This window comes from Anolis sagrei, chromosome 3 (assembly GCF_037176765.1).
Source record: "Anolis sagrei isolate rAnoSag1 chromosome 3, rAnoSag1.mat, whole genome shotgun sequence".
NCBI classification, from domain to species: domain Eukaryota; kingdom Metazoa; phylum Chordata; class Lepidosauria; order Squamata; family Dactyloidae; genus Anolis; species Anolis sagrei.
The window spans coordinates 147,365,230-147,388,249 of NC_090023.1; the positions used below are offsets into that span (position 1 = coordinate 147,365,230).

Here is a 23,020-nt window from a genome sequence, read left to right on the forward strand (position 1 = left end):
GCGACCCCCCCCCAGGGGTCCCGACCCCCAGGTTGAGATACACTGACTTATAGTAACACATGCTTTGATTTACACCCTATTTGGACTACTGTAATGTACTCTATGTGGGGACACCTTTGAAATTGTTCAGGTACTTTTGCATGTCCATAATTTTTCCTTCTAGTCACAATTCAGAAGTACTAATCGTGACCAATCCAGCTGAGATCTAGACTATTTCCCAATTAGAACTACATGGGAAGGCTTTCTCTTGGTCCTCCTACCTCTGTCAGTGAAAGATGGTATATAAACTGACAGACATTGTAACACCCATTTCTAGGATTTTCCAACTCACTGTATTATACATATAGACAGCCTAATTCACAGCTCTAACAGTCCAAACTTTATAATCATAAGAGTTTTAGGTGCTTATTTACTCATATTAATGGCTCATGAATCAATTTAAAGAAGGAAATATAAACAAAAACATTTGAACATTTACAAAATGTTTTTATTGTAATAGAGACCCTTGTTTATTAAAACATCTCCAGTCCACCCCAACTTTAAAGTCTTTGTACTATTAGTGTGGAATTTTAATACAAAACAGATGAGAGTTGAGGTGTTTGAAAGAACAGGCTCTCTGGGCATTTCCATTTTTTAACCCTTAAATATCAACTGCGGACGGATTCTGAAACACCCTTGGATTCGCACCTACAGCAGCAACCTCAACAGATTGCCAGATTGTACCAGGTTCGATGGGAGAAGTGAGAGCTTGAATGCTTCCCTAGGGAGTTGGGAGAAGGCCTCCTAACAGTCACCACACCACTCCCCCTCAAGTATGTGCTTTTCCCACATGCTTTGCTTCCCACATGAAACTGGCAAACCTCTAGGCCCCATTGACTAGAAAGAAATACTAAGGAGACAACTATGTTTCTCTGGCTAGCATTACCATGTCTGACATTGCAAGTTTCTCTCAGTAAAACATTAACTGGAACCATGTTGACTGGGGGAAAAATCCATTAATTATTTTCCTTAAAGCAAAGGAAATAGATGGAACAGAACTTTCTCTAGATGCAACTGTACAATATCAAAACAAAGCAGAGGCCACTCCAAACAACTCAGTAGCCCATAGAAACATTATGGTAATCCTCTTATTTCCTTCTGATTGCAAAACAGGATCACCAGTATAAAGATGGCAATGAACTCTGCAGCTACTTCACTCTTGAATCTTTCTGGTTTCTGAAGCAACTGAAAAAAAGAGCTGTAGGACAATCAGTGGTTATCAGGGCTATGGCCAAAACTTTGAAGGAAAATGATTTACTTAAGCTCAGGCAAGGCTACTCAACTCATACACAAAAGAAGGATGTTTTTTAAAATGCCCGATATGAAGACGAGATTGAAAAAGATAAAACAAAAACAAAACCTGAGAGCTGGAAACTGTTCTACTTATTAAAAGACATTCAGCAAGGAATCCCATAGGGTGTGGAAGGCACAAATATTAGATATTAGACAACCTTTAATTTCCTGCTAAATGTGTGTGTCACAGAGGCAGGAAATAAAAAACTGTATGTTACTCCCAATGTACACCAAGATTGGTTGGAAAAAAATCAAAATGGAGCCACCATAGTTTCATCAGGAATGCAAGAACTTAAAGCCCTGCCATTTAAAATTATAATAAAAGTGTGCATAACGGGTCAAGTCTAAGAAAATCCAAAGGAGAAATCGTGCATCTCCACTAAAAGTCCCATAGGTAAATTTTGCTCTCAACCAAACTGGCAACTGTCCTCACATGTGAACCGTATGGGGGCTGCGTGAATTGTAAGAAAAGACAGCCATGTCATTGCTCAAGCCTGAGATTCTGGAGACAAAATGGACACTCAGTCACTCTCAAATTTGATGGAATTTATCTCCGTAGAGATACTGCCACCACAGTAGCTTCCTCTTTTCTTCTTTGTCTTCTCGTGTCGGAAGGATTTGCCTTTTGTAAATTTCAGAACGTCATTTGCCTTTTGACCCCAGTCTCCTTCAGCTCCTTTCTAAGAGAAACGAGAGCCAAAAATAATTAGCCAGGAAAACATTAAATTTAACTTCAATATATTGTATATACTCAAGTCGACCCAAATATAAGCCAAGGCACCTAATTTTACCACAAAAAACTGGGGAAACGTATTGACTCCAGTATAAACCAAGTATGGGAAATGCAGCAGCTATGGTAAATTTCAAAATAAAATAGATACCAATAAAATTACATTAATTGAGGCATCTGTTGGATATTTACATAAAACTGTAATTTAAGGTAAGACTGTCCAACTCTGATTAAACCATTATTCTAACGTTCTTCAATGTAAATGTGCTTATGTATCCTTCCAATAATTATAAAGAGTAAAATAATAAATGTAATAATAATAATAGAGTAAAACAATGGAAATGTAATGACAGAAATAATTGAGTAAAATAATTAATGTAATAAGAATAAATAGAACAAATAATAATTGTAATAATAGAGTAACATAATAAATATAACAAAATTAATAATAGAGTGAAATAATGTAACTGTAATAATAATAATAATAATAATAATAATAATAATAATAATAGCAAGATAATAAATGTAATAATAATAACAACAGAGTATATAAATAACCTTGAATCAAGTATAATCAAGGGGACTTTTTCAGCCAAAACAAAAAGTGCTGAAAAACTCAGCTTATAGTTGAGTATATACGGTAAGTTTGGCTTCTGAAACACACATTCCCCTTTAGAAAGCCGTAGACAGCCTCTTACTATTAAAAAATTATGCACTGTTTAAATCAGGGGTCCTCAAACTTTTTAAACAGAGGGCCAGGTCACAAAAAACTGGGGAAACAATCCCTGAAAGTGTTGGAGGACCAGATTATAATGTAGAAAAAAACTTAACTTGAATGCCTATGCACACTGCACATATCTTATTTGTAGTGCAAAAGACACTTTAAAACAATACAATAATTAAAATGAGGAACAATTTTAACAAATATAAACTTACTAGTATTTCAATGGGAAGTGTGGGCCTGCTTTTGGCTGATGGGATAGGATTGTTGTTATTGTTATGTGCTTTCAAGTCGTTTCAGACTTAGACTGACCCTGAGGGAGGGCCGGATAAATGAGATTGGAGGGCCGTATCTGGCCCCCAGACCTCAGTTTGAGGACCCCTGGTTTAAATAATAACTTCTTATCCTCTTCTTACCTTAGCATCAAATGAATTATTTGCTACTCGCTCATCCACTTCTATCTCCTCTTCTTTTACTCTACGGAAAGGGCTAGATTGCTGTTGAAAGAAAATGTGTATTTGTTATTTCCTGCAGTAGATGTCACGGAAGCAAAAAAAAAGGATGAGGTCAAATAATGTCTGATTTCTGACCATGTTCTCCAAACAGTAAGACTCTCTGGGCCCAGAGTCACTTGTGGAACCAACAAGTCCATGGAGCAATTCCTGTCTTTTTAGTTCGCCAGAGTTCTATGGGACAGATGAAAACTTCTACCAAGAAGTCTTTTGAAGCTCTCATCAAGAAAGAAAGCAATAAATCCTTTTTACTCACCCGCTTCATCTTGGGGAATGTATGTGGCGTTCTAGCTTTCATTTTCTTATTCTCCGGTGTTTCTGACTCTTGATCGTTTTCCCTTTTCCGCTTCTTCTTGGGCAAACCTGTCATACATATCAGAATTCAATAAAATCACACTTTAGGAAAAGGATGCATCACTGGGCAAAAGAGCAGCTGCTCAATAAGGACTCAAGGATGGGAAGAAAAATGAATAGGAAGACTTTGCTGAGACTTGTCTCTGATGCATATTTAGTGAACATTAGGAACTGCCAAATAGCAAATGAAGTAGTGATGACTAAGAACAGACTACACTACTAAGCGAAGACGGCCTTCCTTTAGACCAGGGCTGCTCAAAAATTTCCACTCAGGACCCTTTTTGGTTCAAGAAATGTTTATGTGACTCTAGGTACATTAAGGGAGCCCCCTTTATGTACCTAGAGCTGCTGACCAAAAGGTTGGCAATTCGAATCTGGGGAGTGGGGTGAGCTCCCGCTGTTAGCCCCAACTTCTGCCAACCTAGCAGTTCAAAAACATGCAAATGTGAGTAGATTAATAGGTACAGCTTTGTCGGGAAGGTAACGGCATTCCATGCAGTCATGCTGGCCACATAACCTTGGAGGTGTCTATGGAAAACGCCGGCTCTTCGGCTTAGAAATAGAGATGAACACCACCCCCTAAAGTCAGATACGACTAGACTTAATGTCAGGGGAAAACCTTTACCTTTTAAAAAGTTAAATAGGGTATATAAACTAGGTATAAAAACAAATATTTACAGATAATAAACCAGCTATTGCAAGGCTTGCTTAACCTTTCTATGAAGTACAGCAGAAGCATTGTCTGCAGAGTTCGCAGTAAACACTGCATAACAGACTGGTGTAAATGTCTAATACAGCCACTAGGTGATATTCAGAAAACTGTTAATGTTTCCAAATTTTTCAAGACCCCAGTATTGAGCAAAAGGGATCCTATTTGGGGATAGGACCAATAGTTTAAGAAGCAGTGCTTTAGGCAGAGCTAGTTCATGCAAAGCTCCTCTGGTGCAGCTCTGAGGAGGTTGGAAGTCTCTTCTTTTAATTAAGCTCAGCTTACTATTATTTTAAACCTAAAACTTTTGTAATCTTAGCTATGGTGCGAAGGCAAAAGTAAACCTAATAAACCATAATTTGAATGATAATGTTAATTTTAAAAGGAAAACTGCACATCCCTTTGCAACTTTACAAGTAGGGGTTAGATCATGTGAGCCAAAAGCCAAAGACACATACAGCCCTTAATCCACTATTACCTCAGCCTTGCCACTTGTGGACCTACGTGGTAATGATTGCAGGAATGCTGAGACCATTGAAGGACCTTGACAAGCCTCAGTATAGGTGTGAACTTTTATAATAATAATATATAATAAAACTTTATGTTCTGGCCCTATCTCTCCAGAGGGACTCAGGGCACATTCGAAACATAAAAGGCAAACATTCAATGCCTGAACATAATAACATTACACCCTTAATAACAAAAATTGACAACCCAACATATAAAAGCAAATCATAACTTAACAACTAAAATTAAATGAAAAACACTACTTATTATATATCAAACATGAAACAAAACATCAAACATCAGCGTCAGTTTCCCAGTTCCTTGGGGCCAAATAATATTGATCATTGCTCAAGATGTCTATTGACCTAGTGGGAAGAATAGGGCACAGATACAGATAGCAGCTATTAATCAGAGGTATAATGGTAGTATTACAATTTATTCCTCCTCCTCCTCAAAAGCCAGAGAGCAAAAGTATGTCTTCAGCTGTTTCTTAAAGGTGAGGAGGGAAGGAGGCATATTTAATTCCTTAGGAATGAGTTCCAGAGGTGGGGGGCAGCCACGGAGAAGGCCCTTTCTCTCAGTCCCACCAGCTGCACTCGGTATGGGGGTGGGACCGAGAGCAGGGCCTCATCCGATGACTGCAGTGCCTGAGTTGGTCTGTAGTGGGAGATGCAGTTTGTCAAATAGTCTGGACCCAAGCCGTTTAAGGGCTTTAAATGTAATAACCAATACTTTGTATTTACCCCAAAGCAGACCAGCAGCCAGTAGAGCTGCCGCAGCATGGGAGTGGTTGTCTCTCCAAAAGGCGCTCCAGTTAGTAACCTGGCTGCCGATCTCTGAACCAGTTGAGGCTTCCGAACCATATTCAAAGGCAGCCCCACGTAGAGAATGATGCAGTAGTCCAAACCGGATGCAACTATTCTGCTGGAGGTGTAGCCAGACACTTTTTTGATCCTGCCTGCTAGCCATGAAGCACAGAGTGGTCATGTGGGCCAGATTCAGGATCTTTACAGTGAATCTGGGAAGTGGTTTTTGGCTTTGGGCCCTGTGGTGGAGGAAGGGAATTCCAACCACTGCTGTGCCCAAAACAGGACGTGTTAGGGGCACTTATGCATGTGTATGTCCTTAGCAGAATTGGTTTGCATAACATAAAACAAAGGTTTAGCACAAGTGTCAGAAATCTTTTTGCTTTGAGGGCCACATGGTGCCTACCTCCCAACCTTCCTTCTTAACACCCACACGAACATATTTCTCTAACATCCAAATTGGAATGTATGGGAAAGGTGAACCTTTCTCTAGAAGTTTGCCAGGATCGCATTTCTAGCTTGACCTTCTGCCTAGCAGATTTATGCTTGGAACAACTAAAGAGTAAGTCATTGATTGTGCCCCTTGGCGACCTCCAATACTAAATAGCTGGCAAGAGTTAAATAAGATACAGAAATGGACAGCAGCTGCAGACTGCATAGATTTTCCATTGGTTTAATTGTTAATAAACTGTTTGTGTTAAGTTCTTCATAAATGGCTAATGACCTACCTCCATTTTCAGCTTCTTCATCAGAACTATTGGCCTCTGAATCACCAGTTGCTTGAGATTTTTTATTTTTTGATGCTGATTGTTTCTCTTCAAGGTTCGACGAAGTCTTGGGCTTCTTCTTTCCAGGTGTACTGACGCTATCCTTTTCTTTCTTTTTCATTCCTAATCCTGCCTTTTTGGGTTCCTCGTCACTGGAACTATCAGAAGAGCTGCTGCTACTGCTTTTAGGTGGAGCCTGTTTTCCCACCTTCACACTGCTCCCCCCTGACAACTTGTTGCTTGGCTTCAAGGCGGGCTTTTTTTCTTCTTCCTCCTCTTCACTACTGGAGCTGCTTGAATCTGAACTGCTTGCTTTGGAGACCTGTTTGGTAGTTTTTGCACCAAGTCCTTTTGCGGAGACTTTCTTATCAGTAGTGCTGCCATTTGCTTTTTTTGCCACTGTCACCACAGGAAGCTTTTTTGTTGTCTTCACAGGAGCTTCATTCTCAGAACTGTCAGAATCTACAAAAGACATTTCCAACTAAAATCACTGGCCATACTTTTTTCATTGTTCAACATAAACATGAGGAAAACAATGTGTACAAAATGGCAAATCAAGATATCAGATGTCTCAATATTTAAATAAGATTAGAACCAAAAAAATTCCCCAATAATTCAAAGAGTGGCTCCTTAGGATCATTATTGTGTTGGGATCTTAGAATTCTATGGCATTTCCTGTCAAGTCTGACATATGGGTTCGACATTCACCTTAGGATTTTTTTTATTAGGAGGTGGAATAAATTAGTTAAGTCCATAACATTTATATCAGAAATTAATATTCACAAGATAAGTGAACAGCTCAGATGAATCACAGCTCTCAGTCAATAATAATATATTTGGCATTGGGGCTTTGTCAGGAGCCTTCTAAATTGACTGTTAATGTGCTAATGTCCAGATAGGGACATCCTCAACCACCTTGGAGCCCCTGGTGGCGCAATGGGTGAAACCTTTGAGCTGGCAGGACTGCTAACTGAAAGGTTGGTGGTTCAAATCCAGGGAGCGGAGTGAATGCCCATCTGTCAGCTCCAGCTCTCCATGTGGGGACATGAGAGAAGCCTCCCACAGGATGGTAAAATATTCGGGCATCCCCTGGGCAACATCCTTGCAGACAGCCGATTCTCTCACACCAGAAGCAACCTGCAGTTTCTCAAGTTGCTTGTGACACACACACACACACACACACACCTTGGAGGCAGGAGAGAGTCGTAACCATCTCTTATGTGATAACTGTCCCGAGCCACAACATGCCACCCATATCATATTTGGTGCTCTGGCTGATGTCAGAGTACCCAAGAGAAAGTATGTGGGGTGATGCAGTTACTGACAGTCACGACATGGAAGGACAGAGGACCACCATCCCATGTCCCTGGGCTACCTAAGCTTGGGGAACAGAGTTTGGCAGTCAAGACAATTGTGGCAGGTTCTGGTTCGGAACTGGCCTAGATGTCTTGACAGCCCTAGAGTAGGATTTGGGCTTTCCCCCAACTACTACTATGACTTATTATTATTAACTTTATTTCTACCCTGCCTTGAGAATTCAAGACAGCTTACAATAACGACACAACCCAGTAAATTTAAAAACATGGACAACACAAAAATAAAAAACAATTAAAAACCAGTTGAATGTTAAAATACAGTTAAGATACAGTTAAAAATACTAATACAATTAAAGTGACATTTAAAACACCCTTCCCTGTGAAATCCCACCCACAACCTCTCCAGCAACCCCTCATCCTCCCCCAAATGCCTCATGACAGATATGCTTTAATCTGCCTGCAAAAGGTAAGCAGGGATGGGGCCCACCTGGTCTCTCTTGGGAGGGAGTTCCAAAGTCTGGGAGCAGCCACTGAAAAGGCTCTCTCCTTGTGAGAGGGTGGTGGGACAGGGAGAAGACCATCCCCAGAGCATCTTAAGAGTTCTAACAGGTTCATAGAGATATAGTCCCTAGCTTAGCCTGAGACGCAGCCTTGCCTTTGGTTAAACCAGATCATTCTGTGCAGCACTGAGCCACCACGGGGATAATCCAAGTACACACCGGCCTAAGTGGTCAGTGTAGATCACGCATCCTCAAACCTCCATCCAGCTGTTTGGGCCTCCAACTCACAGAATTTCTGACCACTGAACGTGCTGGCTAGGGCTTCTGTAAGTTGGGAAGCTGGAGGGTCACCGTTTGAGGATACCTGGGTAGATGAACCCCACGACTCATAGGTAAAACAGAGGGTAGTGACTCAAGCTCAGTGTTTGCATTATCTTGGTTTGTGTTTCTATGTGTGTGTGCATATGTCTAAATACTTAAATGTGATAAATATATGAAAATGGATAGTTAAAAAAGCATGCAAGAAACTTCCTTATGCTGTGCCCCACCAGTCCAAATTATTTTTAGAAAGATAAACTATTTTTGACCCCCAGAATTTCAAAGAGACTTGATGTTCAGTGGCCCACTTACTCATCAATGTATAAAGCTTCTACTGTTTGCTTAATAATGTAGAAATTCTAAAGAGAAATATAAATTGCAAACAAAACCTTTGTATATGAGCAATTTGCATCACTAATGATACTGATAAGAGTCTCTTAGTGAGGAACATATTCTAGAGCTCTTGACTACAAGGAACCAAAGAGATTAAATCTGGGTATTTTGCATAAAACTACCTGAGGAATCAGATGAGCTGCTCTCTTTCTTTGATTGAGCTGGTTTAGCAGGACTCTTTGCTGCAGGGGATTTTGCAGACTTTACTACCACCTTCTTCTCTTCTTCAGATGAAGAATCTATGGAAGAAAAGTGAATTTTTCATGTGTACTCTCAAATTTAATCTCAATTATCTATTCTATAGGGCCCCCTGGTGGAACAGCGGGTTAAACCACAGAGCTGCTGAACTTGCTGATTGAAAGGTTGAGAGTTCGAACCTGGGGAGTGGGGTGAGCTCCCACTGTTAGCCACAGCTTCTGCTAACCTAGCAGTTTGAAAACATGCAAATATGAGTAGATCAATAGGTACCGCTTTGGTGGGAAGGTAATGGCACTCTATGCAGACATGCTGGCCACATATTCCAAGAAGATTTCTGCCAATTATGGAACTCCAAGAGTAGCTTTTCTCTGCAAATTGCATCTCCTCCTCATATCGAGCTGATGTGAAGCGGCTCCCTTATTTCTAAATATACCCTCGAAGTCCCTATCTGTTTCTTTTTAATTTCCTGAAGAAATTCAAGGTAATTAATCAAATCAAAACAAATGATTCTATGGTGATATAAGTTAAAAGTAGGGATGCAAAAGTAATCCACTGTCTCATCCCATTCCTCCCCTCTGCCGCAAGGTATACATTTCAGACCAATTTTGCAACCTGTTATTGAATCAGCTCCTAATAGGCAAAAGATACATAATATAGTATAGGGTTCCACCTGCATGTTCATATGTACACGGAAAACATAAAAAGGTGATTTTTTGATGGAGCAGAGGGATGGGACAGTCACCACAAACAGCTCAGAACTATGATTTAGAATTACCAATAAGGATGCCCAGCAGAAATTCCCAATCTGTTTCCTAGAATTATTTGTCCAACTTCAAATTTGCTGGCATATAAAATTTCCTCACTTCATCACTTACCAGTAATTCTACATTGACTAAGCACAAAACAGTCTAAAACAAAATACAGCAGACCCCAGTTAATCGGAACTAAAGCAACTGGAATTCTCAAGCAACCAGCAAAACTTTATTGAATGCTATTTAACTGAAATTGCATACTTCATTCACAAATTTGTTTTAATAACACAGTAGGACTATATCACATTAAGTTGCATTTGTCTTTATTTGCCTTTAATTACTATATTATATATTAAAATCAAGTCAATACAGAGTTCATGGCATGGTACAGTATGGGATATAGCATTTGTTAGGCCAATTTTAGTAGTAACTCTCAAACAACCAGAAACTACATTTACCAATCACCATGGATGCCAGTTAACTAAATGACAAGACCACATATTCCCACAGTAAAACAATGCAGTAAGAATCCAGAGAAGCTGCATGTTTGTATTCAAAATACTCACCTGAATCACTCTCTGAACTATCCTCTTCCTTTTTCGTAGGAGTAACACGTTGTTTCGCTACAGGCCCTTCAGTTACAAAAATAAAAAATGTTAGCATTAAATGTTTTCCCTCCCACAAGACTATCATGACAATTTCAGGCTAACATACTATTCCCATTTTAAATGTATTGCCAAACAACTGAAGAAATGAACAGCAGTGAAGTCAATCTTAGCTGGAAGGCAACCGTTATTCCTATCTTCAAAAAGAGGGGAAACAAGGACCCAAACAAATACCACCCAGACCGTCTCACATCAATACCAGGAAAGATTTGAGAGCAGATTGTTAAATAGACCATCTTTAAGCACTTAGAAAGGAATGCCATAAAAATCAGCATGGTCTTCTCGAAAAACAAGACTAAACTATCTCCCTTTTTTAAATCAAGTAAAAGGCTTGGTAGATGAAGGGAATTCTGTGGATGTAGCCTATCTTGATTTGAGAAAGGCCTTTGACCAGGTCCCCCATGATATTGTCACAAAGAAGCTAGTAAAATGTAGTCTAGACAATGCTATTATCTAGCATTGGCCTAAACCAAAGGGTGCTTCAAATGCCTTCATCCTGAAGAGAAGTGAACAGTGGGTGCCATAGGAGCATGTTCTGGTCCCACTTCTAGTTAACATATTTATCAATGACTTGGACAATGGAACAGAAGGTATGCTTATCAAATTTGCAAATAACACCAAATTGAGATGCGTAGCTAGTAGCTGGATGGCATCCATCAGGGGTGCTTTGATTCTGTGTTCCTGCAAGGCAGGGGACAGGGTGGCCTTTATGGTCTCTTCCAACCGTATGTGTCTATGAAATGCAAATGCATGTTTGAACTGATTAGTTACTAGGTTTTGCTGAGGATATCTTTCCAGACAATGCACTCTACCTCAAGAAAAAAAGGTTTGGAATTCTCCTTTAGTTCAGATGTTAAACTTGAAACTAGTCATCTTTATTTCTCTCCTGCCCCATCTCCCCAAAAGGACTCAGAGTGGCTAACAACGTAAGTAAACACAACACTATGAAAAAATAAATGACAAGTTAACAAATGAAAACAAACAAAAAAACAAACAATAAAAACGGAAGTTAAAAACACATTTAAAACATAGTGGTTCCAATAGATTAAATAAGCTAAGTAAAAGCCGAAGTGTCCAATTGTATCCATAAAACAAAGACCCCGTCCACATTAAGGGGATATTACTAATCATTTTCAAAGGCCGCTAGAATAGCCAAGTCTTTAAGTCCTTCTTAAAAGTAATGAGGGTGGTTGCTTGTCTGATCTCCCTGGGGAGGGCATTCCAGAGCCAGGGGGCCACTATTGAGAAGGTCCATTCCCTTGTCCACACCAGCCTCACTTGCGATGGAGGCAGGATCGAGAGGAGGGCCTCCCCAGCCGATCTTAAAGCCCAAACAGATTCATGAAGGGAGATGTGGTTGTGTAAATAGGCAGGACGCAAACTGTATAGGGCTTTATAGGTAATAACCTGCATTTTGAATTGGGCCCGGAAGCAAATAGGCAACCAATGAAGCTGCTTCAAAAGGGGGGTTATGAGTTCTCTATGACTCGCCCCAGTCAGCAGCCTGGCTGCAAATCTTTGTGCTAACTGAAACTTTCGGACACTCTTCAGAGGCAGCCCCACTTAGAGTGCATTGCAATAATTCATATGAGATATAACTAAAACATTAACCACCATGGCCAGATCTGGCTTCTCGAGATACGGTCGCGGCTGGAGCACAAGTTTCAGACAAAATCTTGAGAGCCTATAAACTATTTTCTAAGTCCCCTCAAAGCAGCCTCCAAACATAGTCCAGGAGAACTTCAGCTCATGTATCTTGTCTCCTGAAAAAGGATGTGTGAAATGCTGCACACCTTTGATTTTCCCGCCAATACATTTTAGATGAACATTGTAATAAACCACAAGACTGTATCGGTATGTATATTTCTTTCTTCAAATACATACCCGTTGTTCCCTTTTTGGCAACCTGCTGCTTTTTGTCATTTTTCTCCACCTTTTTCTTACAAGCAAGATCTTGTGCTTTGTTGTTCTTTGATGCCATGGACACAGGGGGTGGCACGGCACTATACTGGCCTGCAAACAGAGATGGGGATCCAGATATACCAACCACCAAGAGACATATCTTCCCCAGCTGTGGAGATTGTTTCCAAAGGGGACCAATCCACCCCCAAAACCGAGTTATAGGTGGCAGTACATAGTTGGCCAGGGGTAGAATATTAGGCTCAGATCATAACTACCAAAATGTATCCCATCGCTTTTTGTACTTGAGTCAATACGTTTGCCCAGTTTTTTGTGGTAAAATTAGGTGTCTTGGCTTATATTCGGGTTGGCTTATACTCAAGTATATACGGGTATCTAAAACAAGGTGCAGACTACTAAAATTAAAACAGGCCATAACTAAGGCATATGTTGACCTCTTACAAGGCATTAGTATAGCAGGTCAGTAGCTTTAAAATGTGCAAACACAGTCCTCACTATGGTTGAAACTTGGTCACTTTGGATGAGGGCTGAATACAGGAAAACATTCAAAATCTTCTAGTTTTCAGGTGGAGTGTGACTTCATCCAACAAACATTGAATCCAATTTCTTCTCTGTATTTTAACAAAAGTATCTCATGTATCTCTGATAGTGTAGCTTCAATAGTGGGGTACATTATTAATCCAAAGAGTTCAATATTGCTCACATCAGGAGTGGACAATTTTATTAGATGAGACATAAGCAACCAGGATGCACATTCTGGAAAAAATGGCAACTTTCCAATAAGAAACAGAAAAAAACCACCACCACCCCTCCCCCCCGGGAAATGACTCTTTCATTAAAGCAAGGTTTCATGTCCTGGAGACTTTCAGAAGCATCATTTCTCCTGTTTTAACTCCTCACCCATATCAAGCCATAGAAGACGCGGTTGATAGGCTGCAGATAGACATACCCTGCATGTTGTTAACCCCTGGTCTACACTGATGGGCTTTCAGACAGACAACTTTCTCATTTCCATCACTATCCCAAGGACTGAACTTCTGCCACTCAGCTAACCTTTAACCTTTGATACATTTTATAAATGTAAAGCAAATGTAAATGTAAATCTAACTCAATGAAAAATTTGATTCCATTAGCATTATTTGAGTTCCTTAAGAACAGAACTCTAATTTTAAATTAAATCCTTTGAAATTAAAAAGGTGTCACCTTCGTGGCCTTTCACTTGTCTTTCAGTAACTCACCAGTCTTGGGCTTTTTGCATTGCTTTTCCTCTTCAGAACTGTCAGAAGAATCTTCGCTGCTGCTACTACTGCTCTGCTTCTTCTGGGCTTTGCCTTTCTCCACAGGAGTTTGAACAACTTTGGGTTTGGGCTGCGGTGCTTTGCCTGCCTTATTCTTATCAACGGGGGGCAAAATGATTCTTTTATCACAAACATGCAAATGAAGTTTTTAAAAGACTGCCCATCTTTCAAAATGTAGAAAAATAAGGCTAGAGACACAGAAAGCCATGAAGGTACTGTCACATAGCACTCAGAGAAGCAGTGGGACCTATGGTCCTCCAGATAGTAAATTACAACACCTCTCATCTCTCCCCATTAGACAGGCTGGTTGAGGCAGATGAGAACTGAAAGTCCACTAGCATCTACACCAGGCATGGGCAAACTTCATCCCTCCAGGTGTTTTCGACTTCAACTCACACAATATATAACAGCCGGGGATTTCTGGGAATTTAAGTCCAAAACATCTGGAGGGCCAAAGTTTGGCCATGCCTGGTTGAGACCATGGTAGAAAGTATTTCTATGGTTTCTTAATTAACAGATTTATTATTATATTTCCTCTTAAGTCTCACTTTGACTCTCAGATGGGACAGGATCCTTATCTTGAATATTAAAAAGATTAAATAAAAATGGATTGGAGAGAAAGAATGTGGGAATATATACTAATAGCGAAACCAATAAATAGTCCCCCAGGGGTGAGAAATGTGGTAAATAAATGCAGTAAATAAATAATAGGAAGAACAAAAGTAATGAGGAGTTTTGCAAAAGTGGAAGTTGACCATGGCATATCTAAGTGGAGAGTCAGTGACATATAGGAACACCATTAGGAATTAATGATTGGGCTATGAACAAGGATAGATAAATTGGCTTAAAGGCTCCATAGTGCTTCAGTATCAGAAGTCATGGCGGAGGGTGCATGGCTGTGGGGGAAAGGTTTTATTTTGTGTGGGATATGGGTTTCGAGTGCGTGTATGGTCTGTAATATGTCATGTGCTGTGGTTTGAATGTTATGGTGAAAGCTTATATTAATTAAAAAAATTAAATGTCAAAAAATAAAAATAAAATAAATCTCCAGCCATACCCAATGAAACTGTCTTGGCATCACTGCCATTATCTTGCCCTAAATATGTGGCAGGCTATACTCCTGATCTTGTTTTACTGGCCAGTGTGAGCATGATCTATGGGTATTGGAGTTCAAAAGAACTCTGATCTCATGGACAGAAATGACCTGAAGTTTTACTTGCTGGAAGCGATCTCTGCAGAAGTGGGGAACTGTTAAAATAGTCCTCTGACTAACAGCTCCAGAAAGACTGGCAATTCTATTGAGGCCCTTGCGTATTAGTGGAATAGAGAAATAGCCTGAGTGATAAAAACAATTGCTTCTAAACATCTTCTGAGTACAGAGCAAAAGAACTTCGGTTTTATCAGCAGCTCAGAGAAATGAAACACTTGATTAACGACCAGCATGATGGTTGTTAAAGGCTTGGAATGAATCCAGACATACATGAGATTTTTTGCTGCCTCAGTTACATTGGCACAATCTAGTCAGTCACAGTTAAGTATATATTAAGGAGGTGAACTCAGAAATCCATTGTAATGAGTCTCATCTGGACTAGAGCAGGTCTCTTCTACCTTTGGCCCTGCAGGTGTTTTGGACTTTTGCTCCCAGAATTCCTGACCATTAGATAAGCAGCCTAAGGCTTCTGGTAGTTGCGGTCCTGAACACTTGGAGGACCACAGGCTATGCTGGTCTGGACTAGACACTAAAGACAGACTCTGAGTAGGTAATTGAGGCATTGCCTATCCAGTTTTGATAGCTGAGTTTAAATTTGCTCAACAAGATGCTATGGTTATATTCATCATCTTGTTCATGTAACACAACTTTCTTGTGTGAAAACAGTGATATTCTCTTACACTGTAAGCCACATTGGGGACATAAGCTTGAAAAACAGCTAAAATGTATACTAAATTAATTTATACATCTATACATTATTTCCTCTCTCTTCAGACACCTTGCATTAAAGAGGGCATTTTATTTTAATAAGTAATTTCCCAAACAAATTAAATACAAAGAACAGGAATATAAACACTGTTTACCTTCACTGGTGTTTTCTTTTCCGCATCAGAATCCTCACTACTGCTACTGCTGTCGCTGCTACTGCTACTCTCTGCTTTGCCATTAGTGATTTTGGGCACCACCTTGGTGACTTTGACTGTTTCTGATAAACATCAAAACAAAGGAGAACACAAATATGAGAAAGCTCAGGTATAACTGTTGCAAACACAGCAAGAACTGACTGCTCTTTTTAGGCATCAGCTTGCTGAACTGAACAACAATATTTCTTACCTCTCCTCATGGCTCAAGGAAGGTTACAACAAGGCTGAAAGCACATAATCATCTAAAACATTCTATAAAACTTAAACATGTAACAAAACCCACCGGGAAGGTTTTTAATGGGGAAAAAAATCAAATTCAAACTCCATCCAATATTTGGATCTTACCCATGCTCACTGGACTCAATTGTCATAAAATCTCATTTGAAACTCTGCACGCTGAATTTCACATTGCAGCACTGAAAAAAGCAAATGAATTACCTGATTTTGATGGCTGTTGTGCTGCTTTTTTAGTTCCTGTCACCATTTTAGCTCCGGTTGACTTTGGCAACTGCTTCTTTGGAGCTTCATCTTCTGAGCTACTTGAATCCGAACTAGAACTACTTTGCTTCTTCTGGGGCTTTGTTTTTGGGGTGACTGTCTTCTTTACCTGGGGAACTTCTCCCTTCTAATAAGACATGTAAGTAAATATCACAGGTTAGGTAACTAAATTGATTAAATTAAGGATTACTGAAACAGACTATAATTCAGACAATGGTGGCATTTGTTTTATGGGGAATGGAGGCAACTGAGAATATATCACATCCTTCAGCTTGAAAAATTGCAAGTTTAATGGCCATTGTATGTAGGGATCACAGTATAAATGTAACAAGTATTTAGGAGAAATAAAAACATCACCCTAACCTTTGCTGGCTTCTTCTTTTCTTGCTCAGAATCTGAAGAGTCACTGGAGTCATCACTGCTGCTCTCGGCCTTTACAGGAGCTGCCTTTACAGGCGCCTTGGACACGGGGGTCAACTTACTGGCTAGATTTGTAAAAAAATTAACATTAAGGCACACCCAGACTCATACATTTATTTCTGAATCATATCCTGCATTGCCAGGAATTGTTTATACTCCATGTTTATTGCTGTAAACCAAATCTAGAAAGCTCATTCAGTTCCTTTAGTCACATTATTAAAAGTGTTCACAGAACACTGCCTGTACATTTTGGTTTTAACATCACTTATGGAAACGGTTCTCAACAACTGCAACAGTTTTATTAATAAGGCAATTATGTCTGCCTAGTCAGTTAACCCATGTAATGGAGAGATCTTCTTTTTTATGCCGATGGTCAGTACAGAAGGATGTACACAACTCCTCTCAGTTCTTGCTGGATATTTCCCAAAATCTTTCAGATGGGATGAGGCAACTATCCCTTTTGACTGGTGGCTGAAATTGCCTTCTGTCCATGTCAAACCATTCAATTACTTGTTCCTTGGGTGAATTCTGAGGTATGCTAATTTGCTGCACTTAAGACAGCTGACAACCTTTTACCTTGTTATTGACAATGGACCTTCAACAGTGTTGCACTATGTTTACAATCAACACTAAGATGTACTGGAATATAAATTTCATTACATGATTAATAAAGACCTCTTAGCAACCTATATTTACATTATACTATTGGTGGTGCAAACTGTAAAAAGCACAAGACTAATATCAAAAATGGAAAATTACCAGGAGTCACCCTAGCAAAATAAGAGTCCCTGTTCTAGAAGTTAGAGGCATCAAAGGGGACTGCCACTTGTAATTACCATGACTTTGCTTTATAAACCTTTTGACTCTGTTTATTAATCTCAAGCTTTGAATAAAGACCTTTTTAAAATAGTAGCTTACTATATTTTATACCCTTTAAAACAACCGGAATATGGGTCAAAAAGAATTGTTTATTTATGAACAATAGACTGGCCCGGACTTTGATCTTTTATTTTTAAACCTGCATGATTTTAAGAAATGTTTATTACTGTGACTGTTTTAAGGAATTTGTTTTAAATGTATTTTATAACTGTGGGGGACACTGAATAGTGCTTGTTGTGAAGCCACCCTGAGTCCCCCCTCAGGGTTGAGAAGGATGGGGTACAAATGTACGAAATAAATAAATAATTGCTGTATTTATATACTGCCTTTCTCCTAGTATAAACATTAAAATCACATGATCCAGAAATTGTATACGGTAACTATTCCAAATAGTCATCACACATGTTCCTTAATTATTCTTTGTACTGCATTATTCACTAGCCAAAGGCTTGATCCCACAACCACATCTTTGTTCTCTTTCCAAATGACCAATCAAGGCAATGTTAGAAATGATTTGTGGTGCTTCTTCACTTTTTAGGCTAGAACTAATTAATCCAGTACTTATAAAGGCAAATAATCCCTAATACCAACAACTGGGCTTCACATGGTTTGGATCCAGGCTATCTTCCCATATGTTTAGTCATGTCTAGTCCAAGATCCACTATCATGGGAACATGGCAGGAGGCCTTCTTAGTGGCTGATACCAAGTTCATGAACACCCTCCCCAAAGATGTTACATGGCTCCCTCTTTGTTGACTTTTTATCAGGTGAATATTCCAATGTGCTACATGAACCATTTCCAAGAGCTTTTAATAAAATTACAGCATTGGAAACAACCATATAGGCCACTGAATTCAACCTTCCACTCAATGTAGATACTCCAATTAGAGCATTTCCAGAGGGCTTTCCAGACTTTAAAAAAAAAGATGTCCAAAGAGAGAGAGACCACTGCCTCTTAAGGCAAGTGATTCCATCACTGAACTGCCCTTGGTACTATTAGACTTGGTCTTACCCTCCGAATAGCAGAGAACAAACTTCTGCCTTCGACAATACATTCCTGACAGAATTTTAGATATTTAAAGAATGCCATCTTCAATAACTGACTCTTCAATAGATCGAACCTGTCCAACTGCTTTAACCCTTCCTCATATGCCCCCCCCCCCCACTACTTATAATCCTTGTTGTTCTTCACTGGATCTCTTCCAACTTGATTATACCATTTCTAAAATTAAAGGCAGTATTCCAGTGTGTTGCGAGATGTCATTTTTTTCAGCATCTTTAGTCTTCAGTTCTTAATACATTCTTAGCATCTGTGTGTAGCCATATGAATGTTTTTAAGCAGTGCTCCCAGGCTCTTTCAATCAACTAGAAACAAGAAAAAACTTGGAAACATCACCTTTTTTAGGTGGGGGCTTCTCATCCTCACTGGAGCTCTCAGAACTGGATGAAGATTCTTCCTTTGCTTTTTTTGCGGGAGGGCCATTGGGAAAAGCTTGCCGCTTCTTTGCTTCAGGTGATCTAAGAAGAAACATTACATTCAGTATCCTTTATTAAACTTGTGGCAAGGTCCTCTCATTGCCCCACACAGGGTGAGAAATGATGAAAACCAGTAAGCAGCACATTTCTATTCATGATTTCTACATATGCACATCCCTGCAGTCTATGACAGACAAATTTCTACTGTAAAAAAACAACAACAAAAAAACCAACCCTCATGGTGGTGGTAAGAATTGTAAATGTTATGAATGTGTATGTCCTAAAATAATATATATATATTATTTAAAAAGACAGGCATACTTCTAATCCTTATTAAACAATACAGAAAAAGGGCAATTTTCCTTGTAGAACTATGCTACTTACTTCAGCCAATAGTTGAAGACATCAAGGAGTGAAGCAGCATTGGGATCTTGCTCTGTCTAAAAGTCAAACATGATACAAAATGAAGCAAATTACAACAGAATTCCTTTTCCCAAAAGATGTTGTGTCAATGTTTGAATTTTACAGCTTATGGAAAACTTGGACAGCCCTGTCATATTTTACACTACAACATAGCTCTAATGATTTCAGGTATTTGATGGGCTCTGTACCAATGTATACATTCATAGCAATTCGGTTAAATACACAGGCAAATTTAATACATATGTCTTAACTAATGTGGTAAGACTATTCATAGACAGGAAAGTTATCTAGCAGTAAAATAGACACAAAAGTAAACAGGGCAAAATATGTGCTTGAGTACATGGTGGGAGTTTCACATGATTATGGCAAGATGCCTCTCCCAGCAAACACACTGCCCTGCAACATAAGGCCTAATGATATGCTATCCATTTTGGAATTATGTTTCAGATTTGTTTCCAAGTCAAAATGGTTAGTAAAATCTCATAACTCATTAAACCACTTGTAAGTTTTTGTGCGATTGTAACATGCTGCCATCGTGGAATATACTGCTTTGAAATTAGGTTCGTTTGAAAAATCCTGTATGTCTTCCCAGATTTCCTTTCAAGTTAATCTTAATATTACACACACACAGCTATTCACGTTTTCCTAGATTATGGGATATAAATTCTCATATTCCTAGAATAGTGCATACAACTCCATATAGGATCTCTGTATGGGACTCTTACAGCAATGCTGCTGAAACCGTAATAGGGATGAGAAAATGTGACATGGGGCCCTTCCACGCAGCCCTATATTCCAGAATATCAAGGCAGAAAATCCCACATTATCTGAGCGTGGACTCACATAACCCAGCTCAAAGCAGACATTGTGGGATTTGATATTCTGGGATATAGGGCTGTGTGGAAGGGCCCATGGTGGAGCCTCCTAAGTAAATTTTACATCAAAGCAGCATGCCAAAACAGCAACACTTCTCCATAATGTTACAGAATCACAAAGGTTTCAATAATCAGAGCAAATAACTGTTTCGGACATGCATTCAGAAGGATCTTCTTTATTGCAACTGTTGTCTTGTTGCCAACACACTTGCATCACAGGCCCTTTCAGGCTTCTTAGGGCCCTTCCACACAGCCATGTAACCCAGAATATCAAGGCAGGTAATCCACAATATCTGCTTTGAACTGGGTTATCTGAGACCACACTGCCATATAATGCAGTTCAATGTGGATTTTATACAATTGCATGGAAGGGTCCTTAGTGAGACAAAGCCAAACCTTTGGTTTTTCTTACTTACACACTGACCTCCATATCCAAGCTATGTCTGAAATCTACAGCCCCCTTCAAGCCACTCATACGACTTATATTAAGCTAGTTTCTGTGAATGTTTCTCCATTGATTTATATCCCTATTTACTCAAATAATAATAAAAATAATAATAATAATAATAATGGATCGTCGATGTTGCAATCCCAGGCGACAGCAGGATTGAAGAGAAACAACTGGAAAAGCTGACATGATATGAGGATTTAAAGATCGAACTGCAAAAACTCTGGCACAAGCCAGTCAAGGTGGTCCCAGGGGTGATCAGCACACTGGGTGCAGTGCCTAAAGACCTAAAGACCTGGGTGCAGTGCCTAAAGGCACTGGGTGCAGTGCCTAAAGACAATCAGCGCTGACAAAATTACCATCTGCCAGCTGGAGAAGGCCACCTTACTGGGATCTGCATACATTATTTGTCGATACATCATACAGTCCTAGACACTTGGGAAGTGGGTTGTTGTAGGTTTTTTTCGCGCTATATGGCCACGGTTTAGAGGCATTCTCTCCTGATGTTTCGCCTGCATCTATGGCAAGCATCCTCAGAGGTAGTAAGGTCTGTTGGAACTAGGAAAAGGGGTTTATATATCTGTGGAATGACCAGGGTGGGACAAAGGACTCTTGTCTGCTGGAGCTAGGTGTGAATGTTTCAACTGACCACTTTGATTATCATATAATTGCCTGACAGTGCCTGGAGCAAACCTCTGTTGAGAGGTGATTAGATGTCCAGTTTTCTCCAGCAGACAAGAGTCCTTTGTCCCACCCTGGTCATTCCACAGATAAATAAACCAATTTTCCTAGTTCCAACAGACCTCACAACCTCTAAGGATGCTTGCCATAGATGCAGGCGAAACATCAGGTGAGAATGCCTCTAGACACGGCCATATAGCCCGAAAAAACCTACAACAACCCAGTGATTCCGGCCATGAAAGCCTTCGACAATACACTTGGGAAGTGTCTGACGTGTGATCCAATACAACAGCCAGCAGAGTGATCTTGTCTGCTGTGGACTCATCTTGTTGTGTTTCAAAGAATAATAATAATAAACTTTATTTATACCCCACCATCTCCCCAAAGGGAACTCACGGCAGCTAACATGAGGTCAAGCCCAGAATTACAGTACAACAAAATAAAATATAAACAGCTAATATCAAATTAAAATGCATAAATTGAAATAAACTGATGCAAAATAACACCTTTTTTTTTACATAATTACCTCTACAAAATAAGGCTGCACATTAGAGGACCCTTCCACACAGCCTTATATTCCAGACTATCAAGGCAGAATAATCCACAATATCTGTTTTGAACTGGGTTATCTGAGTCCACACTGCCATATATCCCAGTTCAAAGCAGATAATGTGGGATTTTATTCAGCTGTGTGGAAGGGGCCCTACTGTTGGAAGCTTTGGTGTTTTTACACATTCTTTTAAAGCAGCAATGCTAAGCAGACAGCCACTGTAATATATCCTAAAGGAGGCCTCCTCCAACTGGGGCCCTCCAGCTGTTGAGGCCTCCAACCCCGAGAAGCCCTTGCAAGTTCAATGGCCAGGTATTCTGGGAGTTGGAAGCCCAACTGGACCTGGTCTCGCCTGGCCTTCCCTGCGGATCAGGGCGCCCCTCAGGAGGGAGGCCCGGGTCCCACGTGGCGGAGCAGCCCTCCCCGCATGCAGCGCCCCTCCGGAGAGCGACAGGGCCCGGCCTCGCCCCCCACAAGGCCCTCACCACGCCGGCCGCCTTCCCGAACGCGCGCGCCGCCCCGTCGAAGTGGTTCTCCCTCAGGAAGGCCAAGACCAGCGGGAAGAGGTCGCTGGGCACCACACGCGTCTTCGCCGCCATCTTGCCGCCGGAAAAGGACGCAGCCCCGCCCCCTGCCCCGCCCACGAACCTTGGAAAGGAGCGGTTGGTTGGGAGGAGAACATAGAGATAGAAATAGTTAAAAGAGACCTCACGCTCTGAACTTCCGGCTGTGCGAGTTCAAAACCATGGTCATCATTAAGGACCTTTCACACAGCCCTATATCTCAGAATATCAAGTCAGAAAATTATCTCTGTATGGACTCAGATAACCCATTTTAAA

At 40.2% G+C, this 23,020-nt stretch overlaps 1 protein-coding gene across 1 annotated transcript; it reads right to left on the reverse strand.

Moving 5' to 3' along the window:
- Positions 1 to 465: 465 nt before the first annotated feature.
- On the reverse strand, positions 466 to 22,805 carry NOLC1 (nucleolar and coiled-body phosphoprotein 1). Its single transcript, XM_060769217.2, has 14 exons — positions 22,667 to 22,805; positions 19,589 to 19,644; positions 19,125 to 19,246; positions 16,793 to 16,914; positions 16,370 to 16,556; positions 15,872 to 15,993; positions 13,739 to 13,892; positions 12,465 to 12,593; positions 10,482 to 10,547; positions 9,088 to 9,204; positions 6,400 to 6,900; positions 3,552 to 3,658; positions 3,200 to 3,280; positions 466 to 2,012 (listed from the first exon to the last, which is right to left on the reverse strand). Exons 1-14 carry the CDS (start codon positions 22,778 to 22,780, stop codon positions 1,854 to 1,856), a joined length of 2,037 nt encoding a protein of 678 aa, XP_060625200.2. The 5' UTR covers positions 22,781 to 22,805; the 3' UTR covers positions 466 to 1,853.
- Between the last annotated feature and the right edge of the window lie 215 nt (positions 22,806 to 23,020).